The sequence below is a fragment of the Hydractinia symbiolongicarpus genome, chromosome 1, assembly GCF_029227915.1.
Source record: "Hydractinia symbiolongicarpus strain clone_291-10 chromosome 1, HSymV2.1, whole genome shotgun sequence".
NCBI lineage: Eukaryota > Metazoa > Cnidaria > Hydrozoa > Anthoathecata > Hydractiniidae > Hydractinia > Hydractinia symbiolongicarpus.
This window is the reverse complement of record NC_079875.1, coordinates 25537625-25554342: the sequence shown is the minus strand read 5'-3', so window position 1 is coordinate 25554342 and position 16718 is coordinate 25537625. Positions and strand designations below refer to the sequence as shown.

At 32.9% G+C, this 16718-nt stretch overlaps 2 protein-coding genes across 2 annotated transcripts; one reads left to right on the top strand and one right to left on the bottom strand.

The window, feature by feature from the left end:
* The first annotated feature begins 5705 nt into the window (after nt 1-5705).
* Nucleotides 5706-8229, top strand: LOC130618404 (uncharacterized). The gene is made up of 4 exons (XM_057436385.1): nt 5706-6656; nt 6707-6826; nt 6939-7027; nt 7134-8229. Exons 1-4 carry the CDS (start codon nt 5706-5708, stop codon nt 8227-8229), a joined length of 2256 nt encoding a protein of 751 aa, XP_057292368.1.
* A 3389-nt stretch (nt 8230-11618) lies between these two features.
* LOC130618238 (protein FAM133A-like) lies at nt 11619-12017 on the bottom strand. The gene has a single exon (XM_057436384.1). The coding sequence runs from the start codon at nt 12015-12017 to the stop codon at nt 11619-11621; it is 399 nt and encodes a 132-aa protein (XP_057292367.1).
* Between the last annotated feature and the right edge of the window lie 4701 nt (nt 12018-16718).

Below are 16718 nucleotides of genomic sequence, written 5' to 3'. Positions count from 1 at the left end.
TACTTTAAAAAAAATGTGTAAAAAGTACGAAATTTGTTGGAATTTGTATTGTATTGTCTACACGTAGGTATATTAACAATGTCGGAACGTTGCCCATTCTTGGTAGGTATAATTTTCGTCAAGACACGTGCACATAGTAATGTTTAATACCTTTCCCTTTGCTTAATGCCTTAACCAAAACTATTAAAACCGAGTCATGACAGTATGTGTATCTATCTAGCCTGCGTAAGGGAGGTCCTACAGGCACCCGATATGTGAGAGAAATATGAGGATGGTTTCTTGCACAGAATGCAACTTTGCACGCCACGAGAAACCGAAGGTTTCCTTGTAACTGGCGTCCACGCACGGTGCGTGAGCTGTAACATTATTTTGCGTCTTGTTGTTTGTGACAGTACGGTATTGTGTTACTATAGGCAAAGCACTGAGCGTCAGCTGTGACTGCAGGTCAACTTGTAACTGTAGAAGCCTTTACGTGTGTTTTTCTCCGCTTCTGTGTTATGTTAATGAACAAAATAACATTGGCGCAGCGAAATACAAAGTACATTGTTCCAAGAATTTTCTTTTATTATATTCGTTAAATGTGCACTTAATATGTAATTCTCAATATCGAAAATTAATAAACGCATTTCAGTAATGTATATTCAAAATAATATTATTAATGATCATTAAGGAAGCATTAGTATGGGAATAAAAAATACAATGTACATTGTTCCAACAATTTTTCCAAAGTTTAACAAAAGTTATTGGTTTTGGCGGGCGGTGTCAATGAATGTGGCTGGTGTTTTGCAGGAGGCAGGGGATGCTTACTCAAGGGCCCGCACCAGATCCCAAGCATGAGGGAATTTCACCAATCCTCGTGTTTCCACATTCATAGGTGTTTGTTTCAGTACAGTCGAAATCCATTAACTTTCCGATTATCCCTGTAAAGGTGAGAATGCAGAAGTTCTCCAGCAGCTTCTTATTCTTTGGGGAGAATTCTCCTTTTTTTAATTAAACTTTCCGCCTTAAAAGACTAGTTTTATCTGCATTGCGATGTAGTTACTCCTATTCTCTTATTTATGTATTTATTATATTCTTTAAATGCGCATTTAACAACGAATCAATTGGCGGAGCGCTTTAATCATGATCATTAAAAAAACATTAGTACGGGATATCTTTTTCATAAACACAACATATTATTGTACTTTTTCGTTTTCTTTTTCTTTAATTTTTTACTTAAAGGAGTTGGGGAAAGTTTCCGTTCGCAAGAGAACCCTCTACAGTAAAACATTCTCTTGGGACGTGTGCTTGCGTTTACTACCTGTAGGGGGGGGGGGGGTTCCACAGTCCTCTTACTCTATGGTATTAAACACTGAGTCAGAAGAATCATTGTAAAAGGATTCTTCCAACAACGTGTCTAAATCCATAGAATTAGTATCCTGTGGTACATCCCTCAAAGAACAGGAAGCAAACTGCAAACACAGTCCCTCAATTATCTGTGGTTGGATTTCCATAAAAGCTTTCGGGAATACATTATAGCATGTTTTCCTTTATCCATTGAAGGTGGGTAAACGCAAACCTTGTTACACTGTAATGGGTGCTTAGACTATAAAGACAAGCACCCAGCTTCACCAACACCTTCGCATATTCCACCACATCGGCATTTTTCGTGGTGAAAAATTCTCTCAACTGCTTTATCGCATCACGTACATCTATTATCGCAACTTTGTGTTTCGAATCGACAGTTTTAAATGCGTCTTGCACAGCATTCAAGTACCGTGCAAAGGGTTTTAACTATTTCGTCTTCAATTTTTCCCGCAAATCGCCAAAAGTAGTTATATTGTTGTGGAGAGATGACGCTGTTTCTGATAATGCGACGCTTGGTCTACATAGGAACTTACAAGACTGAGTTTTCAAACGAGCTTTGAAAACGTCATCTGATAAGAAATTGTTGTCACATGCTTTTCCGTACGGACAAATAAAGTCTTTAAGGAACTGTTTATGATATCTAAAAAATATAATAGTAAAATGCATCTTAAAATCATATTTTAAACATCATTCCAATGCATAAAAAGCAACATATAACGTTATTACAATCACAACTTACCCCACGGCGAGGTTTTCTTTGTTTTTTGTTAAACCGTTTTTAAAGGACGGAGCGTATCATCTAAATAAATATAAAATAATGTTTTAAAATGTCAATGATTCCATTACATAGATTTATATCATTATATCATGTACATAAAAACACTTACCCTGACGCACTGCTCTTTTTTTAAACTAATATGCACGCTCAAATTTACTCTTAAGTATGTTTAAAAATAAAAAAGGGTTATTTAGGGAAAATATAATCACGCCCTTAAATTTACTCTTGAGTAAAATTGAGGGTGAAGTAAAGAATTAATTACAAAATAAAAAGTACTTATTCTTTCTTAATAAGAAAAAAATATTTTATTAAAAGTAAAGCGGAACATTTTATGAAAAATTGTAAAGCCGAAATTTTTAAATTAAAATTAAAGCGCAATATTTTTAAAATAAATAAAATTGCTTGAGAAAAGATTTTTATTACATTGGCATTATAAAACAATACGATAAATAGAAACCTAAAAAGCGTTTCCATATTCCGAAATAAAAAAATGATTACTTAGGGAAAATATAATTACAAGATTAAGTTTACTTATGAGTAATATTAAGCGCAAGTAAAAATTTAATTACAAAGATAAGTACTTATTCTTTATTAAAAAGAAAAAGTGTTGTATTAAATGTGAAGCGGAACATTTTTTAAAAATAATGTAAAGTCGACATTTTTTAAATAAATATAAAGCGTAAGATTTTTAAATAAATAAAATTGGTTGAAAAAACATTTTATATACAAATTGGTATTAAAAAATAAACGATTAATGAGAACTTATAAGCCGTTTCAAAATAAATAATAATTACGCATAAAAAATGTAATTACACCGTTAACCTTACTCTTGACACATTTTTAAAAACTATAAAAAGCCGAAAATTTTAGGTGAATTTAAGGCGGGAGATCTTTAAATAAGTACAATTGCGAGAAAAACCATTTATATACATATTGGTATTATATAATTAACGATAGATGGAAAACTATAACGCCGTGTCCATATTCGGAAATGAAAATGCGTGTACCCTTAGGGCCATTTGATTTTCAAAGCTGGAACGTTTGTCAAAGGTAGAATTTTTTTGGAAACTTCTGTAATTGGTAATTGATATATGCAACATATGTACTGATAATTAACTGTATTTTTAGGTGTAACTCATTATGTCGAGAAAAATTTTTACCAAACATTTCCAAAGCAAAGACAAAAAATATTACAAGTTGTCAAGCTTGTAACGGGCAATATACCGTTCCGAAAATTAACGAATTACCTCAATGCATGCTGCAATTGCATCCAGAATATGTGGAGCTGTTAAGGGTGTTCCTTATTGATGCAGGACCCTACAACCGTCACCAATATGGTTATCGACAACGAACCATTAAGTCTGAAAGTAAGACTGTTACTTCATTGCATTCATAAACCGTCGTTATTGCTTTAAGGTGGTTCCAGGGGAACTCTTGATTTTTTTAAAAAAAATGGAATTTTTTCAAAATCCTTTTGAGCGAAGATGTATATTATGAAAATAGGAAGAAAAATAACAATTTCAAAAAAAAAATTAATGACGTCATTAATTATGCGCATAATTAAGCAAATTTTAGGGCAAAAAATGACCCATTTTTCAACAAGGATATCTGCACAACAGATTTTCTGATTGAATTGAAACTTGGTAGATAGATGCTTTATATGTAGGAGCATGTGGTGAGTGGGCCATTTTTTTTATATTTTCACCTGTTCACACCGGGTTAGCGCTCAAACTTGAAATAGCAGAAATGAAGATTAATCACCTCAACCTTAGAGTCAGTTGGTAAAAAAGTAGGACCTTAATCAAAAAAGTGTTCAATTCACCACATGCTAGATAGAATGAAGAACATTTCCTGAAAATTTCATGCAAAAAGCTTAACTGGTTCAAGAGTTATCCTTGTTGAGAGGTTGCAAATTAAGCGAAAAACTAGTTTTGAGATATCGCGCGTTGAAAAAAAAGTTATGAAAATTACTAAAAATATTGCATGAAAAAGTCTAAATAAGTCTAGTTAATGTTCTCCATATCCATATACATCTCCTTCCTCCTCAGCATTTTTATCATCAAATCCTTTTCTGGCTGCTCTTAGCCTCTTTCTGCGAAGTTTTTCGGCCTCTGTGGCTTTTCGGTTTGACTCTTTGACCCGTCGAAGATCAGCTTTTTGAAAGCTGGTAGCTGTAAAATGACCTGGTTCGATTCCAAATTTTGTAAAAACAGAAATAAGTCCTGATTCACCTTCATTAAAACTAATCACTGCTGAGGCAACTGCTGTTTTAAAGGTTGTGTTGCCAACATAAATCCTTTTCGGACACCTTGTCCAAATCAAATTGTTCAATGACTCGTTAACATTCTGAGTTTGACCGTGCAAACACTTCTTCAAAAGTTCTTCGTTTCCCAAATCTTTATTTGAAAATACATCAGCAATTACATCTGAGACTGTTTTGTCAATATTGAGTTTACCTTTGTAGGTTTTCTCACCAGTGATTTTGTCACTCTGGTATTTACACCACGAGTCCTTTGTGCGAGGGCAAAACCGATGACGTTTCTCGGGGTCTGGGTCTGCAGTGGAGTGAAATAATACCGCGGCGACTGACTTTTTCATAGCGTACAAACTGCCAGTATTTTGACGTATTGCCATACCGTAGTGATTTTGTAATGTGTTCATAATCTTGTCTGTAAGACGACCTTTACCTCGCCCGATTCCTTTTCCATCGCTCAACTTTCGGCCTTTGTAACTAACTTTGATTTTGCGTAAACGCGTTCCGACCCGTTTTTGTACATGGCCAATGCATTCACCCTTTGTGAGGTTGTGGCCAGGGTATGGGTTAGAGCTACTCACTTCCGCAAATGATTTGCTGTCTCCATCTCCAATATAGAATTTATATCTTAGTTTATGGTTTTTCACTGAACGATGATAAATTTGTTTCAAGCCGGTTACTTCCATCGCGCCTGAGCTGCCTTGGTGATTCATAGAACAAAAGTTATCATGAGTTTCTTTCCATTTCTCATACTCCTCTGTTCCTTTCTTTTTCTCCCACACATCACACTGTCTACATTTTTTAGACATAACTTCATTGTCTATGCATTTTCCCTCTGCGATTAGAGTCATTACTCCATTTAAAGAAGAATATCCGCGCTTTTGCCAAGCTCCGTCTCCGCTTACGCTTATATCAGTAACACTGTCTTCTATTTATTTTGTAAATTACACTATAAACCAACAACCGTGTTGGAACGAATTAATAATGTTGCAAACAGTGTTCGTCGAACAAACTTACTACGCGTATATAGTTATTTCTGGATTCTGAAGAATCGATGTATAGGTATGTTAATATTACAAGAACATTTTTGTATATTCGTATTATGCTATATATATATTTATTGTTTTTTAACAATGTTAGTAACTCTCCAGCATGTACTATTTGTAAATGTTTTATTCATAGAAAATGCTCAGGAATACCTATCGCTGAGATAAATAGTCTTCCAAAAACTACATTAAAGATTGGAGATGCTTGTGTTGTAGTGAAAACATATTTCCATTTGTAAATGAATCTTCTGAAAATCTTCTAAAAATGAGTTTTAACTCAATGTATAATTGCCCATGCCAACAAAGAGATATTGAGGTTGTGGACAGAAGGTACCTTTTTGAATTTGATATAAATCAAAATAAGTATTGTCCAGATCCAGATAATCTAATCAACAAAACTTTCACTCCTAATGTACACTCTAAATATTATGATACTCATGAATTTCATAAGCTGAAAACTGAAACACACAAAAATAAGTGTTTCTCTGCAATGCATACAAGCATAGAGTCTCTCATGCACAATTTTGATTCTTTACATAGCCTTTTAAGTGACCTTGATCATAATTTTGATGTGATAGCAGTTTCAGAAACTTGGAACTCTAAAGCTAGAAAATCCACTTTCAGACCAGGTATTCTTGATGGATATCATGAATATGTTGGACAAGTAGGAAATTCATTGAAAGGAGGGTGTGGAATGTACATAAAAGAAAATATTAAGTTTAAGGAGCGTAATGATTTAAGTGTTTCTTTTATTGATGAAAATAATGAGTACCAATCAAAATGGATTAAAATTATTAATAATAAAAGTGCAAATATTTTAACTGCTGTTTTTTATAGGCACCCTAAAAAGTCAACAGACGTAAGCTTTACTAACCATATTGAAAACACCTTACAAAAATTAAAAAAAGAACATAAAAACATAATCTTGCTTGGGGATTTCAATTACTGTCTTTTAAATTATGAAACAAATAAGGAAATAAGGAGATTTGTGGAGTGTTTATATGATCATTTTTTGCAACCATGTATAACACAACCAACTCGTACTATTTTAGGTGCCAAACCCAGCTTGATTGACAATATCTTCACTAATATAGTAGATAAGGATATATCCAGTGGAAATCTCATTAGTAAAATCACTGACCACATGCCTAACTTTATTTTTGTACAAAACCTTGTCAATATGACTCAAAATGATAAAATTACAAAAAGAGACTTCTCCAAATTCAATGAGGCAAGTTATCTAGAAGAGATTCAAACTATTACAGTACACGATATATAAAGATTTTACTTGAGAGAACGAAAAACTTCACTGAGCTTTCTTCCAATGTGAAAAACATTGCAACGAAACTGGAAAAACTAGAATCAACTTTCCAGCAAGATATTGTAAAATTGAAATCAAATGTTACTGAGATTGAAAAAAAGCCAGACCTATTTATCGAATGAGTATCTATAAAGAATATTTGCTTCAAAAGCAAAGTACTATAAAGAATATTTCTCTGTGCATATATTACAGTACACGATATATAAAGATTTTCAGGAACAACTAGTCTCAGTCATCAACAAACATGCACCTCTGAAGACATATTCTAAAAGGGAAAGTAAGTGGATGAGAAAGCCTTGGCTCACAAAGGGGATACAAAGGTCACTTGGACTAAAAATGTATTGTATAAAAAATACTTGAAAGATAAAGTCAAATTTATCTCTTAAGGTATAAATATTATTGTAAACATCTAAAACAACTGATCAAAACTTCAAAAGCAAAGTACTATAAAGAATATTTCTCTGTGCATTTAAACAACTCTAAAAAAGTTTGGAAGGGAGTCAATGAAATCATTAACAAAAGGAAAAAAATAGGAGTGGGTAACATATTCCTCAGTGAAAATGATTCTATTGTTACTGATCAGAAAAAAGTTGCCAATATGTTTAATGAATTTTATGGAAGTGTCGCCAAAAAACTTGTTGAAAAACTTCCTAAACCAATCACACAATTTCAAGACTATCTAAAAAATCCTAACGAACACAGTATTTTTTTGACAGAAGTAGATCCAGGTGAAGTTTATTTACTACTCTGCAAGTTAGACTCCAAAAAGGCAGCTGATATTTATGGTATCTCACCAAAATTTTTAAAAATCGCAGCGCCTGCAATCAGCAGTCCTATTGCTCAAATTATAAATAAGTCTTTTGAGCTGGGGAAATATCCATCGTTATTGAAAACAGCAAAAGTAATCCCCGTACACAAAGGAGATTCAAAACTGGATGTCTCTAATTATAGGCCAATCTCCTTACTCCCTGTAGTAAGTAAGATCTTTGAAAAGGTTATGTTTGATCGTCTATACAACTTTGTAACCAAAATGAATCTTTTACACAGTAAGCAATATGGATTCCAAAAAAATAAGTCAACAGACCAAGCCATTTTAGATCTTCAGGCAAATATTGTGGAAAGACTGGAAAAGGGAGAGATATCATGTGCTATCTTTTTAGACTTTGCTAAAGCTTTCGATACTGTTAACCATCGTATACTTATTCAAAAACTAAATTTTTATGGTGTTAGAGGCCTAGCACTAGATTGGTTTTCCTCATACCTTACAAATCGCACTCAATGTGTATCAGTGAAAAACAGCAATTCACACTTCATAAATATAGAGAATGGAGTCCCTCAAGGCAGTGTACTAGGTCCACTTCTTTTCTTACTCTACATAAATGACATTGTCACAGCTTCTCCAGTTCTTCAATTTTATTTATTTGCAGATGACACAGTATATTCTTCTCGCATAAAAACAGACAAACACTTGAAAAAGTCTTAAATCTTGAACTATCTAAATTATCTGATTGGCTGACTGCAAACAAACTAAGTCTCAATGTTAAGAAGTCAAGTGTACTCATTTTTCGTCCTAAAAATGCCAATACACTTCTTGATTCTAAAATCTATATTGATGGTCTACAAATTGAGGAGAAGGAACACAGTAAATATCTTGGCATAATTATTGATAATAAGTTAACTTTTTTATTATGAGATTATATAATTTACAGAAACAATATTATACACATAACAATTTATCTTAACTAATTTTGAAAAACGAATTTCTAGATTGTTAATTCTGTAATGAAAATCATTTATTTTTAATTACCTTTCCAGAAAAAATATCCAAAATTTTTTTTACTACATGGCGTATCATTTTCACTACTACATCTTCAGGAACATCTTTTAAATTTCTGAAACAAAACAAAAATAATGAAATTAAAATTAAGAGAACAATTAGATGACAGTACAAGCTTAATAACCAAAAAAAACTCACTGGAAAGACACCCAAGACAACTTTTCATCTTTCATCTCCAACTCAGTGTAATTCTAATATTGGTGTAGAGAGATATTACTATGATTATCATACATCTGTAACGTAAAATGCTTATCAAATAATCTGCGGTATTTAAATATTAAATTCCCATAGTTATTTGGTAGTAGGTCTTGTACGCTGCATGCAAGTTTTGTTGTTATTATTAATAATATAAGCCAGACAGCATACGAAACAAAATGCAACAACCCCCTTTGAATATATTATACTTAACTATTGAATTTAGAAGCTGTTTTTTACGTTTGAAAAAACAATATGAAGACAAAGGCAAATAATAATACTTTGAATGCTTTTCTTTTTACAAATAATTTTATAGAAGAAAGTAAAGTTTCTTTCCAAAAATATGAACTAATTTTAATTAAAAAGTTGAATACTCTAAGACGATGCAAAACATATTTGACCTGGTGTGGGACATTGAATTATTTAAAGTCTTGCTTTGTTTATACTTAACCTAGCTGCAGTTCACTGAGTATCAAAATCTCAACTAAATAATTCTGAATGTCTCATTAAACCTTGTTGAATGTCTGTTTAAATGTGTCACCATGCAAAAATTAAAAGTAGGTCAGATTTTTACCAATGCAGTTTTGTTTGCATAAAAAAGATAGGGATTTTTCTGCAACCAGTCTTTTTCCTAGAAAGATACAAAGAATATGGAGAGTTACCTTAAATGTAAAAATTAGACTTTCAGAATTTAAAGATTCTCACAGTCTATTCTTACTTCAGAAGTATCAACACCAGGCTCAATATCGACGTGCACTACACCATCACGACACGTCATTCTTTCTTTTAATTAAAAATCAATTTGATCTAAAGTATGGATTTTATCACTACAATACTTCATATACGGAATGTGCAGTGTTTTACAAACATGAGGAAGCAAAAAGAATGTTAATATGAATATTTTATTCTCTTTTCCACTTTCACATTACACTACACTTAATAATAACACTCTTCACCTTTTTGGATAGTATCTTTATTAGAAATGGACTCGTCTTTATTCTTAAAAAAATAAAAGTATTTTAAATAACCAACAAGGTCAAATAAAAACAAAATTTTACAAGGTCAACTGTCCATACACATTTGCTGTAACTTATTGACTGAATCATGCTCAAATTCATGGCAAATTTTCTTTTACAATCCTGAAATAAATAAAATAAACTCTTGTCAATAGATCAGCATGTATTTTAATTTTGATGTAAGGTAAACTAATTACCTTTCTCCAAGGTAAACCAGGTACACCATATGAATATCTTAGCTCAATCCCTGATGAGAGGTTGGTCAATGCAAACAAGCATAGGTGTAATTGCCCTTCAATTTAAACTGAACGCGTAACACAGTTTCCATATGGAGAATCATTGACATATTTGCCAAGGCGATTGTCAAAAGTGGCATCAATGCTAAATGCATTAAAAATAGTTTTAGTTGATTAATGTTTATACTGAAATATATATTACGCTTTTTAAAATTTTCTTTAATTTTTATTATAAATAGCTGTTTTTAATTAGGGATGAAGAGCCATTGTAATATATGGATATGCACGAAATATACCATTATTATATTATATTATATTATTAAAAATAAAAATCCATTTTAAATATTATCATTTTGATAAGGCAAATGGTCACACATATTATTTAGGAACAGTGTACTAAGTTATGGTTTTGTATATATTTTTAATTAGTTGAGCCAAACATCATACTGTACAGATGCATGTTTTCTATGATTCAGGAATGGTCCATACCAAGCCAAATTTAAATGATTTAAAGGATTTAAATGAATTGAGGGATTTGATTGATTTTACTAACTAGGTTCAGATTTCACTAAACATAGTTGAAAAAACATAAAAATTCAAAAGAATTATTTAATACTAATAATGAAGAAACAGAAGATGAAACTATAGATTTAATAGAGGATGAAAATGAGGTCGCAAAGACTTATGATAAAGAGAAAGTTTTTGAAATTAGGAGTAACAACGGCTTAACACTCATTCCTAAATATTGCAAAAGAAATGCCATAAAAACAATAACTAATTGAAAGTACAGAAATTTAACAGGAATGTCGAATGTCGTGAACGACTATCTGTTCTAAGTCGATTTTACAACGATGTTAAAGCACATGTTAGAAGTTTATGTAGTCTTGGTTTGAGCAGCAAAAGTTATGAATCACTTTTGTCAACTTTGGTTGTGGAAAAACTCCATCATATATAAAGAAATATAAGTTTGCCCTAAAAATTATTTTCTTACAGCTCAATTTAGCATTTGTCAGAACAAGGATGCCAGAAGAGTAAATAGTAAACAGTTTCACTGTTTTAAAAACTAGCATCTTATAATACTGCTTGAATGCTTACCAGGTTAGACCAAATAATAAATAAATTAAGAAATAAGTTAAGAAAAATATACATAAAATTATTGGTACATACATTTATTTCCATGTCGGAAGTTGTTTTGCTTGGTACCAGACCTGTAAAAAATAGTTTGCAATATATTCTTTGTTCTTAAGACTAGTCCAAAAACACCCCATAAAAGTTTCAAGCCAATAACCCATCTATATTATACCTGTAAACGTCTGTCTGTCTGTCACGCAAAATGAATAAATAAATAATTAATAAAATGAATGTATATGCATACATTTATTCGTAACGACAAAATAGCACAGTGCGGGAGCCATTGGACACATTGTCCAATTTGTATGCGTAACCTGCAACGTAATGAAAAATAATATTAGTTAAATCTGCTCCTTTCAGGATTCTGAATATTATTGCTTAATTATTTATGCAGAATATAATGCAGATAAATGATACTAGGTACATCTGTGAATGTTTATCAAATTAGCATAGACAACTATATATAATTCTGAAAATGCTGGTTGGCATAATCTGCCATCCCAGTTGGGAGTTTCCACTTGTGTTCCTCTGTTTTGGGAACTATCTTAAATCGTTTTACCATTTTGTTTTCCTCTCCTGATTCATCTGAAGAGCTATCTGAAGAAGAAGACGAGGAGGAGGATGGAGATCTTTTTCTTTTCCTCCCTTTTTTGGACTTCTTTTTGAAAGACCTTACCTTTCGCCTTGGAGTTACATCCTCCTCCTCTCTCATAGCTGGCTCGTAAAACGAGTTTTCTCCAGCTGGCTCACATGCTGGCTTATTAGAGTCTCCAGCAGTTTCATTATTTTGTTCTTCTAATTCAAAACTCTCGGTGACATTAGACTCTTCATTGACAATATTATCTTGTTGTTCCATATTACACAGATTTATTGGATTTTTGGTAGGATATTCGTGGATTAAAATGTTTTTATTTTAATTCACGAAGAGCTTTGACCGTTCGTGTAGCGAACAAAGTGAGAAGAGGAGGAGAGAAATGGGCTCTACTCTGTTAAGCGAGGCAAGGTTAGGAAACGCAGTATTAGATCGCCGGAGATTTTATGAAATAAAATTCTGGAATTACGTAAGGGCGCGAAGCGCCCGCAAAGTAATTCCGATTTTATAAATAAAATCGGAGAAAGATCTAATACTGCCCACCCTCCCACTACCTTGTATTTTTTCGTTTAGTCCAATGTATATAGTATATGTATGTTCCTTCCGTTTAGGCTCGTACTACGCCAGCGGAAGAAGATAGAATTTCATTTATTTTGATAGACCTTTATTAATTTCATTTGTAAGAACTTTAAAGCTTATAATATAGCATTCTCCTTTAAAAATTGTAGTTTTATCTAACATTTTCCTTGGTAAAATATATTATTGGGCATTGTTTAAAACGAAATAATCCCAAAATAAAGCACATCGTTCGGACTAGGCTCTACTCTGTTAAGCGAGGCAAGGTTGGGAAACGCAGTATTAGATCTTTCTCCGATTTTATTTATAAAATCGGAATTACTTTGCGGGCGCTTGGCGCCCTTTCGTAATTCGAGAATTTTAAAATTTATTTCCATAAGATATTTAGGTATAAGTGGTAAAAATTTATTTTACATCACACCTGCGCAAAAACACTTTAAAACAAGATTGCAGGTGAACCCGGAGGGGATATGCACGGTCTCCATAGATGCACAGTGGATTTCCATTACTGTCATAGCTATGTCGTTGAAGGAGGTTAAGCCCTGAATCTGCCAGCATGCCACTGCCATGACGTTTTCCCGCTATAGGACCAAACATATTAGCTGTATGCCCATTTGGTGTTACTACTGATTGAAACTTAGGGGCGTGTTAAAGCCCCAACAGCTTTGAAGTGATGCACCCTTGCCAAACTTGGTTGAAAGAATTTAGTATAAAGTATAGTATAAAGTAGTATAAAGTAAAATTTTTCATATGTTGCAAAATGATGCACAGTTCAGGTATAGATCTACCAAAACGAGGGACCATGTCAAGGTATCTGCAGGGATAAGCAAACCGTTTTAGTAGGATGCATAGTATTTCTATCGATGTGCATACGGTGCCATTAGAATAGCAAATATTATCTGGTATTTGTAAAGCATCATTAAGCCTGTAAATACCATTCTTCAAAAAACGAAATTCAATTCTACACTCATCACATAGTAGTTCAAGATTATATCTATCATACTTCCAATAGGGTATTTCTGGATTTTTTGATGAGCACAAATTCATCATCAGTGATCATATTATCGTCATAAGCTAAAAGCAACGATTCTCTAACGGTTTTTAACTTACGCATTTTTTAGTTGCTGTTTTTTCGCTCGCTACCTTCAATTTTGATTTCTCCCGCGGCAACGCAACAGCATAGACGCACGTAATTGTATGCCTAAGTCAACTTCAACATTTGACACCTTAACCTACTTTTCAAACCGATTAAAATTCACATTACCATAGCAACAATATGCACTTGCATTGTACCTAAAAATGTCAGACTATAAGACACTGCAAACGCTCTGTTGGCACTGCTCTTTAACAAAATGTAACGCATGTGTACCTTTGACCTTGTGCAACTCTCAAATTGCGCGTAACTGCAATTTATTTATGAAAAGAACCCTAAGTACAAATTTGCAAGTAACCTTCTAAATTGATTGTAACATATATCGTTGTATATACTCTCATTGTGCGTTTTAGAAAACCACGAATAATAGTCAATATATACAACAGTACATGACTTCTAACCGACCTCTTTTCACTCGAATAGCTGTCGTAGAAAGTTCTAAACTGTAGCTAGTCACATATCTCATCATGAATCAAAACGATCCTTAGGGTTTGCTTAAGCTAAGCGAATGTAACAAAGGTGAGATAAAAAAAAGAAAATTGTTTTTACTAACTGATGATAATACATAAACCAATGTATGGCCCACTATGACACGGAGTTATTGATTAGTCCGTGCTCGGACGGGGCCAAAAACTCTGATGACGGTACAAATCAACTGACGATCTAATTATTTGGTTAGTTTTAAATAATCAATGAACCCTACTGTAACGCGATGTTCGCTCGTAACAGAACCTCGTTCCCAGGGCTCTTTTTTCACTTTTTTTATGGCTGACGGACGCTCAAGAAAGAAGCCCTGGCGGCAACTGATTGATTTTCAAATATGATTAGCAAATATGATTGGTTAAAAAGCTGGTTAATATTTTAAAGTCTAAAAAGGCTAGCTATGTGTATTATATATTTCCAATGGAACATGAAAGTAAACAACAATTTAAAAGAAGCACAGAAGAATGTGTATCAAGGTAATATTATTTACGTTCACTCAAAGTAGTAGCTCTATCATGCACATTCTTAAGAAATAACCAACAAATTTTCTTTTTTTTTTTTTGAGGCTCATTTTCTTATAAATTTTTTTCTTATAAAATATGTGTATGTTTATACTAATAATTTTTCTGACATAGGCTGTCAACACCAAAAAAGATTTACCACAAAACAGACTTGTTTTCTTCTTGTCGGCTGTGCTCAAATTCAGTTTCAAAGAGTCGACTAACTCATATTTCTCATAAATCTGGAGAGGGGAAAAATTTAGCAAGAAAAGTTAACACAACATGTGAAATTGAGGTGAACGACTCAGATCCTTGGCCTAAAGTCGCACATGTGTAAACTTTGATGAAAAAATGTGGATTTACAGGAGAGCTTGTCAGGAATCCCAAATCAAGTTACGTCAAAATTATAAAAAGAATGCATTTATCACCATCTTCACAAAAGAATGCTAGTCCACAAAATTTCACAGCTGATTCAAGAAAAAGATTACCTTTTGACAGTTTATGCTGTAATCAGTCCGATATCCAAATGCCCAAACCTATAGTTCACATTCAGTCGAATAATAAAAAGGATAATTTTACACACAAATTTCTGTCAAAAGATGAACATTCTAAAATTATAAATGCTGCTAACACAAGAGAACCATCCATAATTGCAAAAGTGGCTTTAAAAACCTTAGTTAACAGTGAATTCAAAAAAAAAATGATAAAAAAGAATTACAAAATTCATTTGAAAACATCTGTAAAAAAACCCAAATCAATCAGTATTACTAGACAACACATATCCTGGACTGGCTGAATTTTCTCATGAAAAACTCTGGCTTGAATTAGTTGAGAAGCATACATTTCTAGTTGACATTTTTAATACAGCCTGTAGTCAGACTTGTGATCCAAAAACAACACCAAAACATTTACAGTTAAAGTACAACTTTATTTATGCCATCCTTATGAATACTATATGGCATGAACTTACTCTTATGCAGAAGCTTAACAGTGTCATGTTCATCGAAGGAGGAGGCAGTAAAGAGGTATGTTTTTAATTAGGTACTAAAAATATATTTTATTAGTGAATATATGTGAATGCTGACAATTATTTTGTGCATAAACTTAAAGAAAGGATGATGATGTATTTTTCCTTTTTCTTTTTGCTGTAAACATTTGCTTACATTTGTAATTTTTGTTTTAGACACTGAAGCATACAAATCTAATTTCATTGAATTTTCTCTTGCAGCTACAAATCCGCATCAACAAATTGGGTATATGTCTTCATCCTGATAATCGCAACAGAATTTTAATGCTAATGTCAGGTCACAGCTGTATCACGAATAACGAATGGAAAATCATTTCGAGGTACTAGTGACAATTGGGATATACGAATCTTAAAAAGTCACATACGTTTCAATAACCAAAATGAAGACATGCACCTTTTTGCTTCAAATTTAATAGAAAACCGGTTATGTTTCAACCACCTTGAAAATGAGAATCCTAAATGTGACATCAGCTTGCTTTCTAATACTGCCTTCTCATTAACTATTCAATCATGGAAACAATACATCACAACATCGAAGATCATAATTGGAAGAATATTAACAGAATATTTTCCAAAACTTTCTTTTTTTAAAAAGTGCTTGCCAGATCACATTCAACACAAGTTTTCAAATGAAATGTCACAAAAATCTAACATCATATGTATGCCGATCATATAGATGCCAATGAAACAATTATAGTCATGGATAATTGACATATACCACCATGCTGGATTACTGACCAACAAACCAAATAAAGATGATCCATGTATTCCAAATGAACCTGTACCTCCCGGTCAACCATATTCTCACAACAACTTTACGCATGATGACTTAATGAAAGAAATGAAGATTCCCTTTTCCGGTGATCAGTTGACCAGGGTACGCTTTGCCGGAGCAAAACATCTGCTTGCTAGGTCACATACACCTGTTGATCGTTTTGGAACACTGCTCTCCTTTCAAGGGGGTAATGTGGCACACGAAAGCGTCTTTGTTGCAGTATAGTTACCAACTTTTATACAAGGCAGATTCAGCTGTTCAAAACGGTACCCTAAAGTACTTCAGAGAGAAACTTGATCGTAAAAACGTCACTCCAGAAAAGGTAATAGATTCATATCAAGGATGCGAGGAATTTTTTTGAGTATAGGAAAAGGATATGTTATTACAGCAGCAATGCATATGCTGGGCATGGAAAAGTTGGATGAAAAGCCAAAAACACAGCCATTTCCTG